At 38.0% G+C, this 18,238-nt stretch overlaps 1 protein-coding gene across 2 annotated transcripts in view; it reads left to right on the forward strand.

The window, feature by feature from the left end:
- The window catches only part of Sbf2 (SET binding factor 2), a 342,185-nt gene that overhangs the window by 108,140 nt on the left and 215,807 nt on the right, over window positions 1-18,238 (forward strand). For both annotated transcript variants that reach the window (XM_027410074.2, XM_027410075.2), the window contains exon 3: window positions 8,327-8,464. In XM_027410074.2, the coding sequence (XP_027265875.1) occupies window positions 8,327-8,464 (138 nt within the window). The remainder of the gene's footprint in view (window positions 1-8,326; window positions 8,465-18,238) is intronic.

The following is an 18,238-nucleotide window of genomic DNA, read 5'->3' on the forward strand; positions in this document are numbered from 1 at the left end:
TTAGAAGCTGTTCTAGAAGTTTATTTTTCTCTGTGGTGTTGCTTCTTGAAAATTTCATATATTTTAGGCAGATAATCTTATCTTATGCATGATGAAGACAATACAATGTTATATTGTTTATTCAATAAAATATCTACCTGTAATTCTTTAAAGTTAAAAGCTGCATGCACAATTCTACCAGATGTTCAAAGAAGAACTAATACTAATACTCCTCAAATTATTCCATCCAATAGAAACAGAAGGAACATTGCCAAACTCTTTTTTACGAGGCTACAGTTACCATAACCACACAAAGTCACAGCTAAGAAAGAGAATTACAGACCAATTTCCCTCATGAACATAGATATAAAAATACTCAATAAAATACTGGCAAACCGAATCCAAGAATACATCAGAAAAATCATCTGCCATGACCAAGTAAGGTTCATCCCAGAGATGCAGGGATGGTTCAACATACGAAAATCTGTCATATAAACAAACTGAAAGAAAAACAAAACCTTGTGATTATCTCATTAAGTGGTGAAAAAGCCTTCGAAAAAATTCAACACCCCTTCATGATAAAAGTCTTGGAGAGAATTGGAATACAAGGAACATACTTAAACATAATAAAGGCAATACACAGTAACCCAAATAGCCAACATCAAACTAAATGAAGAGAAACTCAAAGCAATCCCACTGAAATCAATAATAAGACAAGGCTGTCTGCTCTCTCCATATCCATTCAACATAGTACTAGAAGTTCTAGCTAGAGCAGTAAGACAAAAGAAGGAAATCAGGGGGATACAAATTGGAAAAGAAGAAGTTAAACTCATGCTGTTTGCTGATGATATGATAGTTTACATAAGTGACCCAAATATTCTACCAGAGAACTCCTAAAACTGATAAACCCTTCAGTAATGTAGCCGGATACAAGATTAACTAAAAAAATCAGTAGTCCTCCTATATACAGATGATAAATGGGCTGAGAAGGAAATCAGAGAAACATCACCCTTTATAATAGCCACAAATAACATAAAATATCTTGGGGTAACTCTAACCAAACAAGCAAAAGACCAGTATGACAAGAACTTCAAGTCTTTAAAGAAAGAAATTAAAGAAGATATCAGAAAATGGAAAGATCTCCTATGCTCTTAGATAAGTAGGATCAATATAGTAAAAATGACAATCCTACTACAAGTAATCTACAGATTCAATGCAATCCTCATCAAAATCCCAGCACAATTCTTCACAGACCTTGAAAAAACAATACTCAATTTCATATGAAAAAACAAAAAACTCAGGGTAGCCAAAACCACCTTGTACAATAAAGTATCGTCTGACGGCATCACCATCCTGGACTTCAAGCTCTATTATAGAGCTATAGTAATGAAAACAGCTTGGTATTGGCATAAAAACAGACAGGTGCACCAATGGAATCAAATAGAAGATGCCGATATCAACCCACACACTGGTGAACACCTAATTTTTGACAGAGTTGAAAGTGTAAAATGGGAAAAGAAAAAATAGTCAACAAATGGTGCTGATATAACTGGCTGTCAGCATGTAGATGATGCAAATAGGTCCATGTCTATCCCCATACACAAAACTCAAGTCAAAGTGGATCAAAGACCTCAATATGAATCTATCCACACTGAACCTCATAGAAAAAGTAGGAAATACACTTGAACACATAGGCACAGGAGACCACTTCCTAAATAGAACACCAGTAGCACAGACACTAAGAACAACACTTAGTAAATGGGACCTCCTTAAATGAGAAGCTTCTGTAACGCAAAGGACACAGTCAACAAGACAAAACAGCTCCCTACAGAATGGGAAAAGATCTTCACCAGTTCCCCACATCTGAAAAAGGACTGATCTCCAAAATATACAAAGAACTCAAACTAGAAATCAAACTACCAAATAATCCAATTAAAAAATGGGTACAGGTCTAAACAGAATTCCTGAAAGAACAATCTCAAACGGCAGAAAGACACTTAAGGAAATGCTCAACATCCTTAGTCATCAGAGAAATGCAAATCAAAACAACTCTAGGATTCCATCTTACACCTGTCAGAATGGCTGAGATCAAAAACACCAATGACAGCTTGTGCTGGAGAGGATGTGGAGAAAGAGGAACACTCCTCCATTGCTGGTGGGAGTGCAAACTTGTACACCCACTGTGGAAATCAGTATAACGATTTCTCAGAAAATTAGGGATCAACCTACCTCAAGACCCTACAATACCACTTTTGGGGATATATCCAAAGGATACACATTCACTCAAAAAGAACATTTTCTCAACTATGTTCATAGCATTATTCATAATAGCATTATTCATATTTGGAAACAACTTAGATGTCCCTAAACCAAAGGGGGGCATAACTTTTGCCCTTAATAAATCAATTTTTGGTAGAGGGGCAATGAGAGCAAGAAAGGAGAGAGAATATATACATTATCCATCCTGGGTTATTTCCTCTTTGGTGGGAACAGGCTGATCCATGGCTAGGCGCACATCCCTTACGGGGACCCATATTGGCATCCTGGCAGTCTAAGGAAAAACACAAGCATACCCTAGACCACTGGTCAGCAGGGGCCCTGGTGACTGCCAGTGGAGGGAGATAGGATCTCTCCATCTCACCAGGGGCAAGAGTATGTTCCTTGGCATAAATGCCCAGTGCTTATAGGTGGGGCTGAGCCCATTGTCCTCTTACTGGCCAAGCTAGGGAGCACCCCAACTGGAGTTTAAAGGGTCAGGTGCTTAGGCAGGCTGTGATCTACAATTCTTTGCCCAATGAAATCCTTTACTGCATCTGGAGCTATCGGGTCCTAGGTTTTTGCCCAAGGGCAGTCATGCTGCAGATGGCCTGGTTTGCTACATCCCAAGCAAGATCCATCTATTTGGGGGGCCCTTGGGTGTGTTGTCAGCATACTGCCTGTCTGCAAAAAAGGCATCCAGGGAATTGGTGAGACCAGTGATGGGACCTTACTGGGGTTAAGATGATCTCTTGTGGCCAGTACCCACTTGTGAATGTCCTCATTGTGGACTGCTGTAACACATTACAGGTGGGGGCATTAAGCATTTCCCAAACCAATTGTTTGATTAACATTTCCCCAGTTGGGCCCAGGTCTAATCTCCACTTCATTGCCTCATTGACACATTTAGAAAAATCAGTAAAAAGTTTCCTTGACTGTTGAATAAGATTGTGAATGTAAGCTGAAGGGTCCTGTGGGGCACATGCCTTAAGAGCCTTGAAGTTCAGAACAGAAACCTGTTTGTACTAGGGTTGATGGCCAACCTGTGCCTGATGTACAGGATGGGCAAAGTTACCTCATCCAGTGAGCATGCCAAGGGTCACTGGAACGTTAATTAAGAAGTCCGTTGCTGCTTGAGCTTTAGCCTGATCATTGTAAGTTGATTTCCAGCTAAGAAAGGCAGCTGGTTCCAGCACAGCTTTGAGCAGACTATACCAATCAAAGTAAGTCTTTGCCCATTGAGTGAGGACCTGCTCAAAGGAAGGTGAATCTGGGCCCAACTCATTAGCCACTTTCCAGATAAGGGAGAGTTCAGTTATGGGAATGAGAATCCAGGGCTGCTGGTTAATGGCATTTTGTTAGACAGTGTTTTTACAGATATGAAGTCTCTGTTTTTCAACTCATTATTTTAATAGCTCTTTAATACATTATTAGGCACCATTAAATTATCATGTTGTTAATTTAATTGCTTTCAAATTTTAAACAAAATGAAAACCAGCAAAAAGATAAGCTTTAATATACAAACATGCGTGTTTGTGGGACCAAGATGTCTATGGCCATTCCTCTGGAGCTCCCTACAAAATGTCCTACTCCCATCTTCATGTCCTTTTTTATGCATAGTGCTTTTACAAATACGAGGTCTTCTATATTTATACTTTAGTTTGTGGATAGTTGGGCTGTTTTACTGAACATGATCTACTTCTAATGTTTGGTTAATGAAACAAAGTTAGTGTTTGTAATGCATCGCCATGCAGAAACCAGGGGGACTGAGCACAGAACACTCCTAACTTTTCCCCCTTGAGTAGCAGTTGCCAAGCTATGCCAAGGTCTTAAAGAAACTTTAGATTGACAAGGAATGCCCTGCTTGGGTATTCCCAGATACATTGTAATATTTTCATGGACCTAATTTGTGTGAAATGATGAGGTCAAGACAGAAGGGGGATGTAGCATGAATAATAAAAACCCAGAGACAGATATTGGGGTTAAAGCTGAAGATCAGAAAAGCAAGGCAGCCAGCCACTTGAAAGTTCTCACATCTACCAATGTCAGACCAAAGGGGTGATCCACTGAACCTCAGACTCAACTGCATTGCTCCTAAGACTCATGGAGACAGCACTGAGCTCCTATCTTCTTTTCTCTCTAGTACTGGGATTAAAGGTATGAGCTCTGTTTCTCTTTTAGACTGACTCACTCTTATGTAGCCCTGGGTGGCTTTGAACTCACAGAGATCCATCTGCGTTTGTCTTCTGAACATTGGGATTAAATGTGTAACCACCACTGACTGTCCTCTATGGCTAACTAGTGACTTAGCTGTTAACTAGTGGTTTAGCTCTGCGCTCTGATCTTCAGGCAAGCTCTTTTAGATCATAAACAAAATAACACAGGGAAATGTTACGAGACATATTTTGTTGCATCTACCCATGTATGTGTATGTGACAAAAAGCAGTGTTTTTTTGTCAGTTTATGTGGTATATTCTTTGATAATGTAGTTGCAGATACATATGCTTTCTCAGCTGTTTGATAGTGGCCAAACTGTAAGTATCAATGTTGTCAGTCAGTTCCAAGCATTTTAAGTTTGCACCTGTGATAGCAATTATTACTCTTGTTTGCCAGTAATGACACTAGGGAACACAAAACCCTGAATTTCTTCTATTTGTTTAATGCTTATCATTCTGTTCATTGTCTTTTAGTGACTACCCTGTTCCCAGCTGTCTAAATATTCTCTCACATTCCTGTCAGAAATGTGACTGGAGCCTATATTTAAGAATTGTAATGTCTACTCTCTCCTAGTTTATTGGTTAATCAGCATACTTTTTGAAGAATTAAAATGACTAAGCCAGTCAGCATTATTGCTTTTCAAATCCAGATCCTAAGGAAAATAACTTCTCATTAGATATTAGGGTCATATCCCGATCCCCAAATCCTGTTACTGCTTCTCTGTGATACAGTAAATGTGCATTTGTAATCATAGCTAAAAGCTGTTCATTTTCATGCTTTGAAACATCATTTTTTTATACTCAGTTTTATAAACTTTATTAACTGGGTATTTATGTACTCATGTATTTCATATGAGAATATAAATTCAGGTTTTCCTGTAAAGCTTGAGTCTGATGTTATTTTCCAATGCATACTTTAAAATAATTCCTTTGTGTAATTATAATTTTATATTTGAAATAAGGGACCTCACATGTAACTAGTATATAGTAACTATTGGCAAGTTTTTAATGAAAAAACTTAGTAAAACTATCTAACCAAGCCAACCATAAAGTGCCATTGTTTTCTTAGCTCTGGTTACATTAGATAGAGTTAGGAAGAAATACTTACTAAACTGAAAATGATCCTTGGAATTTCCCTGAATTTTAAGGTTAGTACCTTTTAATCCCACAATTCTTGTTGTGGGGTAAACTATGGAAACAGGCTGTTTGAGTAACTAAGGAAGTCTTGCAGTCTTCTCTATTTGGATGTTTCATGTTTTGCTTTGGCTTTTTTTTTTTTTTTTCCAGGATAGGGTTTCTCTGTGTAGTTTTAGCTGTCTTGGAACTTATGCTGTAGACCAAACTGGCTGGCCTCGAACTCACAGAGATCTGCTTTCCTTTGTTTCTCAAGTGTTGGGATAAAAGGCATGCACTACCATTGGCCAGCTTTTTTTGCTTTGTTTTGTTTTAAAATGGTTGATTTTTTATTTACATTGGTGTTTTTTGCCTGCATGTATGTCTGTGTGAGAGTGTCAGATCTTGGAGTTACAGATAGTTGTTAGCCATGTGGGTGATGAGAATTGAACCCAGGTCCTCTGGAAGAGCAACCAGTGCTCTTAACCATTGAGACTCTCTCCAGCCTCTTGTAGACTTTTAATGTTTTAGTTTAATGATGGCATACATTCTTTTATTACAGGCCAGTAAAGTATGGTTTTTACAGATGTGGATGAAGGCTACTTACCAGAGATGTTAAGTGTGACCATTATCCAAAGATCTTAGTATGACATCTTTGAAAGATCATTCAGTTTAGTTCAAGTAAACCATGAACCTTGTCATTCTGTTAAATTCTTATATTCTCTGTATATATAAAAAATTGAGAAAACTGGACACAGTTGCTTTGTCTATTTTCAGGTAGTGAAAAATACCTAAGTGCCCATCTTAAAGGTCTGTTTGCTCTCAAAGGGTTACTTTGTTATTTGTGAACTCTTCTCTGACTGGTAACTTTAGTTTTATAAGTGAAACATATTTGATGAAATGAGAACTGAAATACCATTTTTTTTTCCTTTTTGAATCCTTAGTTTCATTTAGAATTCAGTAAAAATAGCAGTAATTCTCCTGGGTATGCCACTTTTCCAAAATCAACAGTCCCCTAATGAAACTGAACTATACCCCATGAGCATGTATGTATCTACTATTTATTCATAGAACTGATTTGCTTTATATCAGACTAGTAGTTTGTCAAATAACTGGTAATAGCACCTAGTGCTGGTGAATGTGTAAGTTTATTATTTTCAACCAATACCAGGCAGTTTACAAGATGAGACTGTTAGGAAGAATGGTTTCAGAGAGAGAGAGAGGTAACCATTGTATGTATGAAAGTGACTAAAATTCAGCATATGCATCTATGAAACCATCAAAGCATAAAACATCTAATAAAAACAATGTATCAAATTCTGACAAAATAATTCATTGAAAGTAACAGGATTTTAAAAGACATTTCTAAACTTGTTATAATCTGAATAAACTTCTTGGTGGTACCACAGCTATCTATACCTTTTTTCTACCCTGGAGTATAAGCCAAGGTTAGCTATATGCTAACAACCATTTGCATAAAACTGTGATTCTCAGGATTTTTTGGCTCTGTGTCTTATGTGCTCATTGATTGTAAGGACTACAAAAGAGTATTATTCATATAATTTACTCACATATTAGAATTTACAATATTTTTAATGAACCTATTTTATTGTTTTTAATGTGTGTGTGATACATGCATGTATGATGTATGTGTATACTTGTTTGTGTAAACATGTATGTGACAGTGGGTGCAGAGACTAGAGGAGGGTGTGGAACGCCTTCCTATCATTTGTAATATTCCTTTGGGGCAAGGTCTTTTGGAACCTGTTTTTTTTTTTTTTTTTTTTTTTTTTTTTTTTTGTCTTGCAAGCCTCAGCCAATGCTTCTTATCTCTCCTGTAGTAGCATTAGGGTTACAGGTACATGGGAGACCATACTTAGCTTGTTACAAGGGTGCTGGATTCTGAACTTTGGTTAAACAGCAAGCACTTAACCACTGAGCCATCTGTACAATCTCCCTGCCCATTGACTTTAAAAATTATAATGTTTTGGTTAGTACACAAAGAAGTGATGTTTCATACATGCCCATCATTTCGCTTTGTCTTTATTCATCCCCTACTGTCATTTCTCTTTCCTTTGCACTCCTCTTGCTGGCCACCTTCCTCCTTCCAAACAGTATCCCTTTCTGTACTTCATCTCTAGCTTGTACCATGATTTATTGTAATATTTGGAGGGGGAGAGTATTTTACCTTGGTGCTATGTTCCTACAAATGCCAAAAGTGGATTGGCATCTCAGAATGATGTCTATGGAACAATTTGGTGAATGTTTTCATAGCTATGAATCAGTACATGGATTTTTTGATGTTAGCTGTTATAGTATACCATATCAAATAGATAAATCTATGTGTGATACATGTATGTATGTGTACCCACACATGTATGTATGGAAGCCAGGGGTCAATAGCATGTACCTTTATTGATTCTATCTTATTTTTTGAATCATAGTCTCTCTATGAATCAGGAGCTCACCAATTGGTTAGACTGGCTGATCAGTGAATTTCTAGGATCCTCCTGTCTGCTTTCTCGTGATGAGATGTCAGGCACACATGATCATCCTTGACCTTTTTTTATATGAGTGTTAGGGTTTGAGCTCTGGTTATCATGTGTATAAAGCAAGCACTATTTACCCTGTGAGTCTTTTCCATAGTCCCTCAATTATATAGTTGTAATGACGATGTTATGTTTAATATTTTTATATATTAACAACTGGTAAATTTTTATTTTTATTTTAAAATGTGACTTTCCTTCTTGTTATCCTTTCAGTTTTGTCAGCCTGGTGGATGGCATCTGTCCAGAGAGCGTAAACAACCAACATTCTTTGTGGTGGTCCTAACGGATATTGACTCAGATCGGCATTACTGCTCATGCCTAACCTTCTATGAGGCAGAGATCAATCTTCAGGTAAAGAAACTTCCCTACCCAAGGATGGGGACAGATGGCATGACAGAACCTTTTAAGTTCCATATTTGTTCTTGTTAAAATTGAAAATTTCATGCTCTCCTCTAAAAAGCTTGAGGATTGTGTATGTTTAATGTTGGAGAAGGAGCAATGAAATAGATATTGGCAGCTTAACTGTTCTCACTTAAAATAGTGGTCATATTTGAGGTAATGTATCTGTGAATTAGTTACTAAGATTAGTTTCCTTTGGTGGTAACTGTCACAACTCTCCTACATGTTTGTCTTTCAGGGGATCTTTCATGGGACACAATTTATCACAGTATTTCACATTATTGCTACTCTCCAAAATCCATATGCAAGCACTGAAGAAATTTACAGTCCCTCCTCTTTCAGACCAGTTATTAAGTTCCTAGTTTCAGGAATCTAGATTAATTTCTTCAATTTAAGCAGAAAAGTGTTGGGCTATTTATGGAAGTTCAGGGATGAAGAATGAGCAGGGGTCACATTCTGAGTGTGAGAAAGAGTCCCTAGAAGTGACATTTATGCCCTGTTTAAGCCACTGGCACTTTGGGGGCTTGATAACAATCAGTATAACCTCCACCCTAGTTGTGGTAGAATGTTCCATCTCCCCTGAGTGCTTCCTGACACATACCACAACTTGTACTCTGATGTTTCAAATGTGTTTCTTCTTTGGTAGAAGTTAGTGTCTTATACCCACTCCTGTGAAAAGGAGTCATAAAAATGTAGGAGTTTCCTTAGTGGTGGTATGGTGCTGGTGACTTGTTGGCTCTTGTTGGCGCATTTTGGCTCTTATTTGATAATACAGAAACTGCATAGAGCTTGTTTTTTTTTTTTTTGGTTTTGGGGGTTTTTTGTTTGTTTGTTTGTTTGTTTGTTTGGTGAGCCAATTTGTGTTAGTTGTTATACCTTCTGCTTCATGTAGAAAAGTATCACCAGTGAGAGAAAAGATGCTTTTGGAAATGGCCTCACAAAGCAGTCTTAATATATTTCTTAAAGTTAAAAATCTAAATTTTCTGGATATAAGATCTGGTTTTTCATTACAGAGGAGACAAGTTACCTATCATGAAGCAAACTTACACTATTATCCTTTTATATTGGAAGGTCAAAAGTTCATGTAGAACAAAATACTTATTGTCTTCATTCCCAACAACAAATATAGAGTTATCTGCATTTCAGCATAATTTTTCTCTTTGTGGGAAGCCATACTAACATTTCAAGGCCTTAGATAGTGGGATCAAACTAAGAAATGTTTGCTGTGAAATGCTTAATGACTTGTCAGGATATTGCTGATGAAGTGACATAATTTATAAGTCCGTGTCTGTAGTTCCTCTTATCCCAGATAGTGTCCTTTATAGTGATTGGAAATTGCCTATAAAAGGCTGTTCACATTCTTGTTTTGATCATTTCAGTAAAAGACCTGACTGAGTGTTCTGTAATCCATCTGCCACTCTATTTGCTTAGGTGATCTTTAATTTTAATGATGGTATTTAGACCTTAAGCTAATTCTGAGAATGCAGTATTCTTTATGTCGTATTCTTTTTTTTTAAATAATATTAAAAATGCTTTTATTGGCTCTTTTTTTTTTAAACTTTATTTTTATGTGCATTGGTGTGAAGGTGTCAGATCCCCTGGAACTGGAGTTATTGACAGTTGTGGACTGCCATGTGGGTGCTGAGAATTGAACCCACATCTTCTGGAAGAGCAGCCAGTGTCCTAACCACTGACCCATCTCTCTATCCCCCTATTCCCATATTCTTAATGACTCCCTTGAGTTGTCTAAGGGAAACTAAATGATAATTGACTTCTCCCTCCTCTCTTCTTCACATGCATTCAACCCTCAGATAAGCTGATAGAAAAGCAGCATATTAAGACATCATTGGAGGTATTTTAGAAATATGTCTAGAAATTCTTAGGCACATCTATCTCACTTTTTATTTGGACATTGTTCACACATAAAGAGAAATTGCTGACATTACTCATAACCTTTAGATATCCTTAACCCATATTTACCTAGTGTTAAATTTTTGTCTCATTGGTGTATTACCTGAGATCCTTCTCCCTTTCTCTTGGTTTCTCTTCTTTTCTCTCTCTTTCCTGCTTTTTCTTCCCCCTTTCTGTGCAGTCTCTTACACACACACACACACACACACACACACGCACGCACGCACGCACGCACGCGCGCGCGGTGGGGGGGGCTTTCACCCCCCTCCGAATCATTTGAGAAAAAATTCTATATATAAGTTTCCTCTGAATTCTTTTGTTCCCTAGTCTGGACCTGAACCATTGGGCTGAAGTGATTCTCCTGCCCCATCTTCACTGGACATCACCATAGTCACTATATTCTTCACTACCCATTCCACTGTTTTCTTCCAGGGCAGGCCCAGCACATAGCTGCATATATTGTGTTTAAGTTTTATTTCTCTTTTCCCTTTGTCTTGAATATTTGCTCTGTCCCTATCTTATAGTGTTGAAAATTTCAAATAATAATCTGTCCGTATCCATTTTTAATAGAATGGTTCTTATTTTGTGCTTCCTGTTATCTCTCAAGTTTAGATTGTGCATCAACAGAGTACTATAATACTTAAGTAAAAAAGGATTGGTGGGTATATGCTTATAATCCCAGAATTAGGAAGTCTGAAGCAGAAGAATTGAGAATGTGGAGATACCCTGAGCTGCATAGTAAGACTGTCTTAAAAGTAAAAAGAAGGAAAAAGAGGAAGGAAAGAAAGAAGGCCCACCAACTAAAGTCAAAGAAAAGAAAAAGAATACTTCCTAGTGTGTTCCTTACAGGGCTGTCCAAGGGTATACATTTGGATGCAAATTATATCTATCTGTCCCTTACTGCTGGTGTTCATTTGTTAGATTGGTATATTTCTGCAATGGATAGTTGCAGGATTTTTTTTTTTTTCAGTTGCAACTAATAAGCATTCCATGGAAAGGTGTGTGTGTGTGTGTGTGTGTGTGTGTGTGTGTGCGCGTGCGTGCGTGCGTGCATGCGTGCGTGTGTGTGTCCCACTGCTTGTCACTCATGCTCCCCTTGATTTAGTATTTAGTGTTGATTCTTGACTAATTCTGCTTATGATGCCTGTAACATGATTATCATCCAGTTCCATACTCCCTCTATCTTTTTTTGTTTGTTTTTTTTTTTTGAGGTTTTTTGCTTTTTATTTTTTTTCAGATTTTTTTAATTTTAATTAGAAACAAGATTGTTTTACATGACAATCCCAGTTCCCTTCTCTCTCCCATCCTCCCCTACCATCCCCCCCCCAACTAAAACCCTACCTATCAATATCCTTTCTTCTGTTCTTCCCCTGACTCAACCTTTCTGCTCCCTCATGACTTCTGCATCCTTCTCTTCTTTCCTTCTCATTCTTGTAGCTCCCTCCCCACTCTTCCTGTGCTCTCAATTTGCTCAGGGGATGTTGACCTTTTCCCCTTCTCCATGGGACTATGTATGTCTCTCTAAGGGTTGTCCTTGTTTACTAGCTTCTTTGGCAGTGCGATTGTAGGCTGGTAATCATTACTCTATGTCTAAAATCAACATATGACTGAGTACATATCATATTTGTCTTTTTGTGATTGGGTTACCTGCTCAAAATGGTTTCTTCTCGTTCCATCCATTTTCCTGAAAATTTCAAGATTCCATTGGTTTTTTTCCGCTGAGTAGTGCTTCAAGATGGCTCAGCCATTAAAGGCTAGGCTCCCTCTATCTTATTAGTCAGTAGTTAACTTTTTTGTTTTTTGTTTGTTTGAGACAGGGTTTCATTGTATAACTTTGGCTGTCTTCGAACTCACTATGTAGACCACATTGGACTTGAACTCAAAGAGAGCCACTTGCCTTCACCTCCCAAGTGCTGGGATTAAAGGTGTGTGCCACCATGCCCAGCTAGTAGTTGGCTTTTTAAAATTAATTAATTTTTTCATATAGAATATTTTGGTCATGTTTTTCCTTTACTTCAACTCTTCTCAGATTCTCCTTATCCACTCAACTTCATGTTCTTTCTCTTTCTCCTTTGCCCCCACCACCACATCCCAAAATAAAAATCAAATCAAAACAAAGAAATACTTTTAAAACATCACACATCTTCTATTCCTAGGCAAGGGGCCTGCTCTGGAGTGTGGTTGATATACCCAGTGACACTCCACTGGAAAACTGATGTTCCCTTTTTCAGTAGGTATCACTTGCAGATACCTTCTTTGTTAGAGGTGGGATTTTTGTGTCTGCTTTCTCCTTCTCAGTGCTTAGATTTTGTCTGGTTTGAACTTGTGTAGGTCTTGTGCATGTTGTCACAATCTTTGCGAATTCATATGCAAGTATATCAGCACTGTTGTGTCTGGAAGACACTGCTTCCTTGGAGTTATCCACCATCTGTGGCTCTTAACAATCTTTCTGTTGCCTCTTCCACATAGATCGCTGAGTCTTGAGGGGAGGGAGTCAATAAAGGCATCCCATTTAGGGCTTAGAGCTCCAAAGTGTCTCAGTCTTATACATTATCCAATTGTTAAATGTCATTGACTCTAAGAAGAAACTTATCTGATGAGAGTCAAACAATGTTCTGTTCTATGGTAATAGCAATGTATCATTAGGCATCATTTTATTTCTATGCTCTTTTTAATAGAACAATGGAAGTAGGTTTGCCCCCAGAGCCCATGACTTATCTAGTCTCAGATTCTTGGCCACTTTAGCAGTGTCAGGTATGCGCTTTGTGTCACAGAGTAACAGCTAGAAAAAACGGTTGGTTGCTCTCATAACATTTGTGCCACTATTATACCAGTATGTCTTGCAGGCATGTTACTGTTGTAGATTACAGGGTTTGTAGCTGAAGATACTGATGATTACTTTTCTATTTTGGTAGCATGTGAAGTACTTTCCAATAACAAACTCCAGTCAGTGGTGCTGAAACTTCTAGTTGGCCACAAGCTTGATTTTACCATGTTCAATGACATAAAATTGTGTCATAAAGAGCAAAAAAAATAGCCTGTGATGTTTGTGGTGGGGAAGGGTCTATAGGAACTCTTTGACCAATGACTCAACAAGATATAACCCATTCCTAGCACTGGAGATTTTATTTGGTAGCAAACGATGTCTATTTGGTACATTGTTTTCCTCCATTATATGGTGACTCCATTTAAATTCCTTTCACATATGTTTATATTTTAGGAAGCTTCTACTGTGGTATGTTTCCATATGGCTTTTCAAAAGGCCTTTGATGTTTGTTGTCTTTCCCCATGTTGCTTCCTGTACCTTGTCATCCCACCCTTGGTTCCCATTTAATCCTCCTATTCACTTTCCCCTTATGTCTAAATAACACTATACTCTCCTTCCTTGGAAGATCCGCTCCTCCTTCCTGGTTCCTACTAGCTACCTGGAAGATGGAAAGATCTTCCATGCTCCTATATCAGTAGGATTAAAATTGTGAAAATGCTGTCCTATCAAAGCCAATCTATAGATTCAGTATAATACCCATCAAAATTATAACACAATTCTTCACAGAAATTGAAAACTCAATCTTCAACTTTATGTGGAAAAACCAAAATCTCAAAATATCTAAAATGAGCCTGAATATTAAAAGAACTGCTGGAGGGTATCACCGTCCCACAGAGTCATATTAACAAAAACAGCTTGGTATTGGCATAAAAACAGACATGTTGAACAATGGAATCCAATTGAAGACCCAGACACAATTCCATATACCTACACTTTTTTTTTTTTTTAAACAAAGAAGCCAAAAATACACACTGGAAAAAAGTTGCATCTTCAGTAAATATTCTGGTCATGCTAGATAGCTGCATATAGAAGGGAGAAAATAGATTCATGTCTATCACTCTACAGAAAACTCAACTAAAAATGGATCATGTACCTCAAACATAAGACCAGATATAGTAAATCTGAGAGAAGAGAAAGTGTGGGGTAGCCTTGAACTCATTGACGCAGGAAGAATTTCTGAACAGAACACCATTATGTAGGCACTAAGAACAACAACAATAAATAAATGGGACCTCATGAAGCTAAAAGTTTCTATATAACAAGACACCATCATTCAAGCAAATCAGCAGTATACAGAATGAGGAAAAAAATCTTTGCCAATTATACATCATATAGAGGATTAGTATCAAGAATAAAGAAGTTAAAAAAAACCCAAACATTAAGAAAATAAATAACCCAATTAGAAAATGGGGTTATAGAACTAAACAGTTCTCAAACCTGAAACACAAATGGTTGAAAAGCAGTTAAAGGAATGTTAAGGATGGTTAACATCCTTAGCTATCAGGAAAATACAAATTAAAACTACATTGAAGGAGGGGAGGGAGAGGGACCTGGGATTGACATGTAAAATAATTTTCTTTCTTAAAAAAAAAAAAAAAACTACCTTGAGATTTCATTTTACCTTAATCAGAATGCCCAAAATAATAAAAACAAATGGCAGTACATGCTGGTGAATATGTGAGGAAAGAAGAACACTTATTCATTGCTGGTGGGAGTGCAAAGTATTACAGCCACTATCAAAAGCAAGATGGAGATTCCACAAAAAGCTGACAATTTAACTACTACAAAATCCAGCTATGCAGAAGGTTCATTGCCAAACTCTTTCTCCAAAGCTACAATTACCTTGGTACCCAAGCCACACAAAGACACAACTAAGAGAACTACAGACCAATATCCTTCATGAACATTGATGCAAAATAATAACATACTGGCAAATCTAATCTATGAATATACTAGAGAAATCATCCAGCATGATCAAGTAGTCTTCATCCCAGGGATGCAAGCATGGCTCAGCATATGAAAATATATCACTGTAATCCACCATATAAACAAACTGAAAAAGAAAAAACCACATGATCATCTCACTAGATGCTGAAAGCCTTTGACAAAATCCAGCATCCCTTCATGATAAAAATCTCAGAGAGATCAGGGATAACAGGAACATACCTCAACATAATAAAAGCAATATACAGTAAGCCAACAGCCAACATCAAACTAAATGGAGAGAAACTCAAAGTGATTCCTCTAAAATCAGGAACAAGAAAAGGCTGTCCACTCTCTCCATATCTCTTCAATATTTTACTTGAAGTTCTAGGTAGAGCCATAAGACAACAAAAGGAGATCCAGGAGATACAAATTGGAAAGGAAGAAGTCAAACTTTCACTATTTGCAGATAATATATATAATATAATCTCTACCAAGGAACTCCTACAGCTGATAAACACCTTCAGCAAAGTGGCAGGATACAAGATTAACTCAAATCAGTAGCCCTACTATATACAGACAATAAATGGACTGAGAAAGAAATCAAAGAAACAGCACCCTTTACAATAGCCACAAACAATATAAAATATCTTGGGGTAACCCTAACCAAACAAGTGAAATGCTGGGCCTAAAAGGGCCCAGACACAAGGCCTAGTGGAACTTCCTGAGCCTGACTAGAGTTTGGGGACCTGTTTTGGGCCTATCACTTCTGCATAAGAGTGACTCAGCAAAACTGCCTCTGCCCAGCTATGGCTAACGTGGTGAAATATTATTGGCCCTTACACCTCACCCCATCCTGAGGTCCCCACCCACTTTCTAAACCCTATATAAGTACCTGCCTGATAGCAATAAAATGAGATCCTGCTTCAACAAGTTTCCCAACTCAGTGTAGTTCTCTCCAGTAAGGAGTCTGGGTTGTCGACACTCACCATCCAGCTCAGCCCCAAGGAAGGACCAGCTGGACCTGCCCTTTCACAGTGCTACCTGCTGGAGGACCCAGCAGTAAAAGACCTGTATAGCAAGAACTTTGAGTCTTTCAAGAAAGAAATTAAAGAAGATACCAGAAAATGGAAAGATCTCCCATGGTCTTGGATAGGTAGGATCAACATAGTAAAAATGGCAATCTTTCCAAAAGCGATCTACAGATTCAATGCAATCCCCATCAAAATCCCAACACAATTCTTCATAGACCTTGAAAGAACAATACTCAATTTTATATGGAAAAACAAAAGACCCAGGATAGCCAAAACAACCCTGTACAATAAAGGAACTTCTGGAGGCATCACCATCCCTGACTTCAAGCTCTATTATAGAGCTATAGTCCTGAAAACAGCTTGGTATTGGCACAAAAATAGACAGGTAGACCAATGGAATACAGTTGAAAACCCTGATATTAACCCATACACGTACAAAACAAACACCTGATTTTTGACAAAGAAGCTAAAATTATACAATGGAAAAAGAAAGCCTCTTCAACAAGTGGTACTGGCATAAGTAGATGCTGATGTGTAGAAGACTGCAGATAGATTCATCCATATCTATCCCCGTGCACAAAACTTAAGTTTAAATGAATCACAGACCTCAACATAAAGCCAGCTACACTGAACCTCTTAGAAGAGAAAGTGGGTAGTACCCTTTAACGAATTGGTACAGGAGACTGCTTTCTGGACATAACACCAGTAGCACAGACATTGAGATCGACAATTAATAAATGGGACCTCCTGAAACTGAGAAGCTTCTGTAAGGCAAAGGACACAATCAACAAAACAAAACAGTAGCCCACAGACTGGGAAAAGATCTTCACCAACCTCACATCTCACAGAGGGTTGATTTGTAAAATATACAAAGAACTCAAGAAGCTAGTCACCAAAACACCAAACAATCCAATTAAAAAGTGTGGTACAGAACTAAATAGAGAATTCTAAATAGAGGAATCTAAAATGGCTGAAAGACACTTAAGAAAGTGCTCAACATCCTTGGCCATCAGAGAAATGCAAATCGAAACAACTCTGAGATACCATCTTACTCCTATCAGAATGGCTAAAATCAAAAATATCAATGACAATCTATGCTGGAGAGGATGTGGAGAAAGGGGAACACTCCTCCACTGCTGGTGGGAGTGCAAACTTGTGTGGCCTCTTTGGAAATCAGTATGGCGGTTTCTCAGGTAAATGGGAATCAGTCTACCACAAGATCCAGCAATTCTACTCTTAGGCATATACCCAAAAGATACATATTCATGAAACAAGGTCATCTATTTAACTATGTTCATAGCAGCATTGTTTGTAATAGCCAGAACCTGGAAGCAACCTAGATGCCCCTCAACTGAAGAATGGATAAAGAAAATGTGGTACATTTACACAGTAGGAAAAATCAATGGAATCTTGAAATTCAAAGGCAAATTGATGGAACTAGAAGAAACCATCCTGATTGAGGTAATCCAGTCACAAAAAGACAAACATGGTATGTACTCACTTATTTATGGATTTTAGACATAGAGCAAAGAATTATCAGCCTATAATCCATACCACCAGAGAAGATAGGAAATAAGGAGGAACCTAAGAGAGACGTACATGGTCCCCCAGAGAAGGAGAAAGTGACAAGATCTGAGCAAATTGGGAGCATGGGGGGAGGAGAGAGGGAGTTGGGAGAAGGAGAAAGGGAGAAGAGGAGGGAAGAGGAGGACATGAGGGGGCAGATTGAGTTGAGGGAAAAATAGAGGAGAGCAAGAAAAGAGATACAATAAAAAAGAGAGCCATTATAGGTTTAAAGAGAACTCTGGCACTAGGGTAATGTCCAGAGATCTACAAGGATGACCCAACTAACAATCTGAGCAATAGTGAAGAGGCTACCTTAAATGCCCTTCCCCTATAATGAGATCGATGACTACCCTATATGTCATCCCAGAGCCTTAATCCAGTAGCTGATGAAAGCAGAAGAACAGCTAAACACTGAGCTGAACTCCTGGAATCCAGTTGCAGAAAGGGAGGAGTAATGAGCAAAGG

This window comes from Cricetulus griseus, chromosome 3 (genome assembly GCF_003668045.3).
Source record: "Cricetulus griseus strain 17A/GY chromosome 3, alternate assembly CriGri-PICRH-1.0, whole genome shotgun sequence".
Taxonomy (NCBI): Eukaryota; Metazoa; Chordata; class Mammalia; order Rodentia; family Cricetidae; genus Cricetulus; species Cricetulus griseus.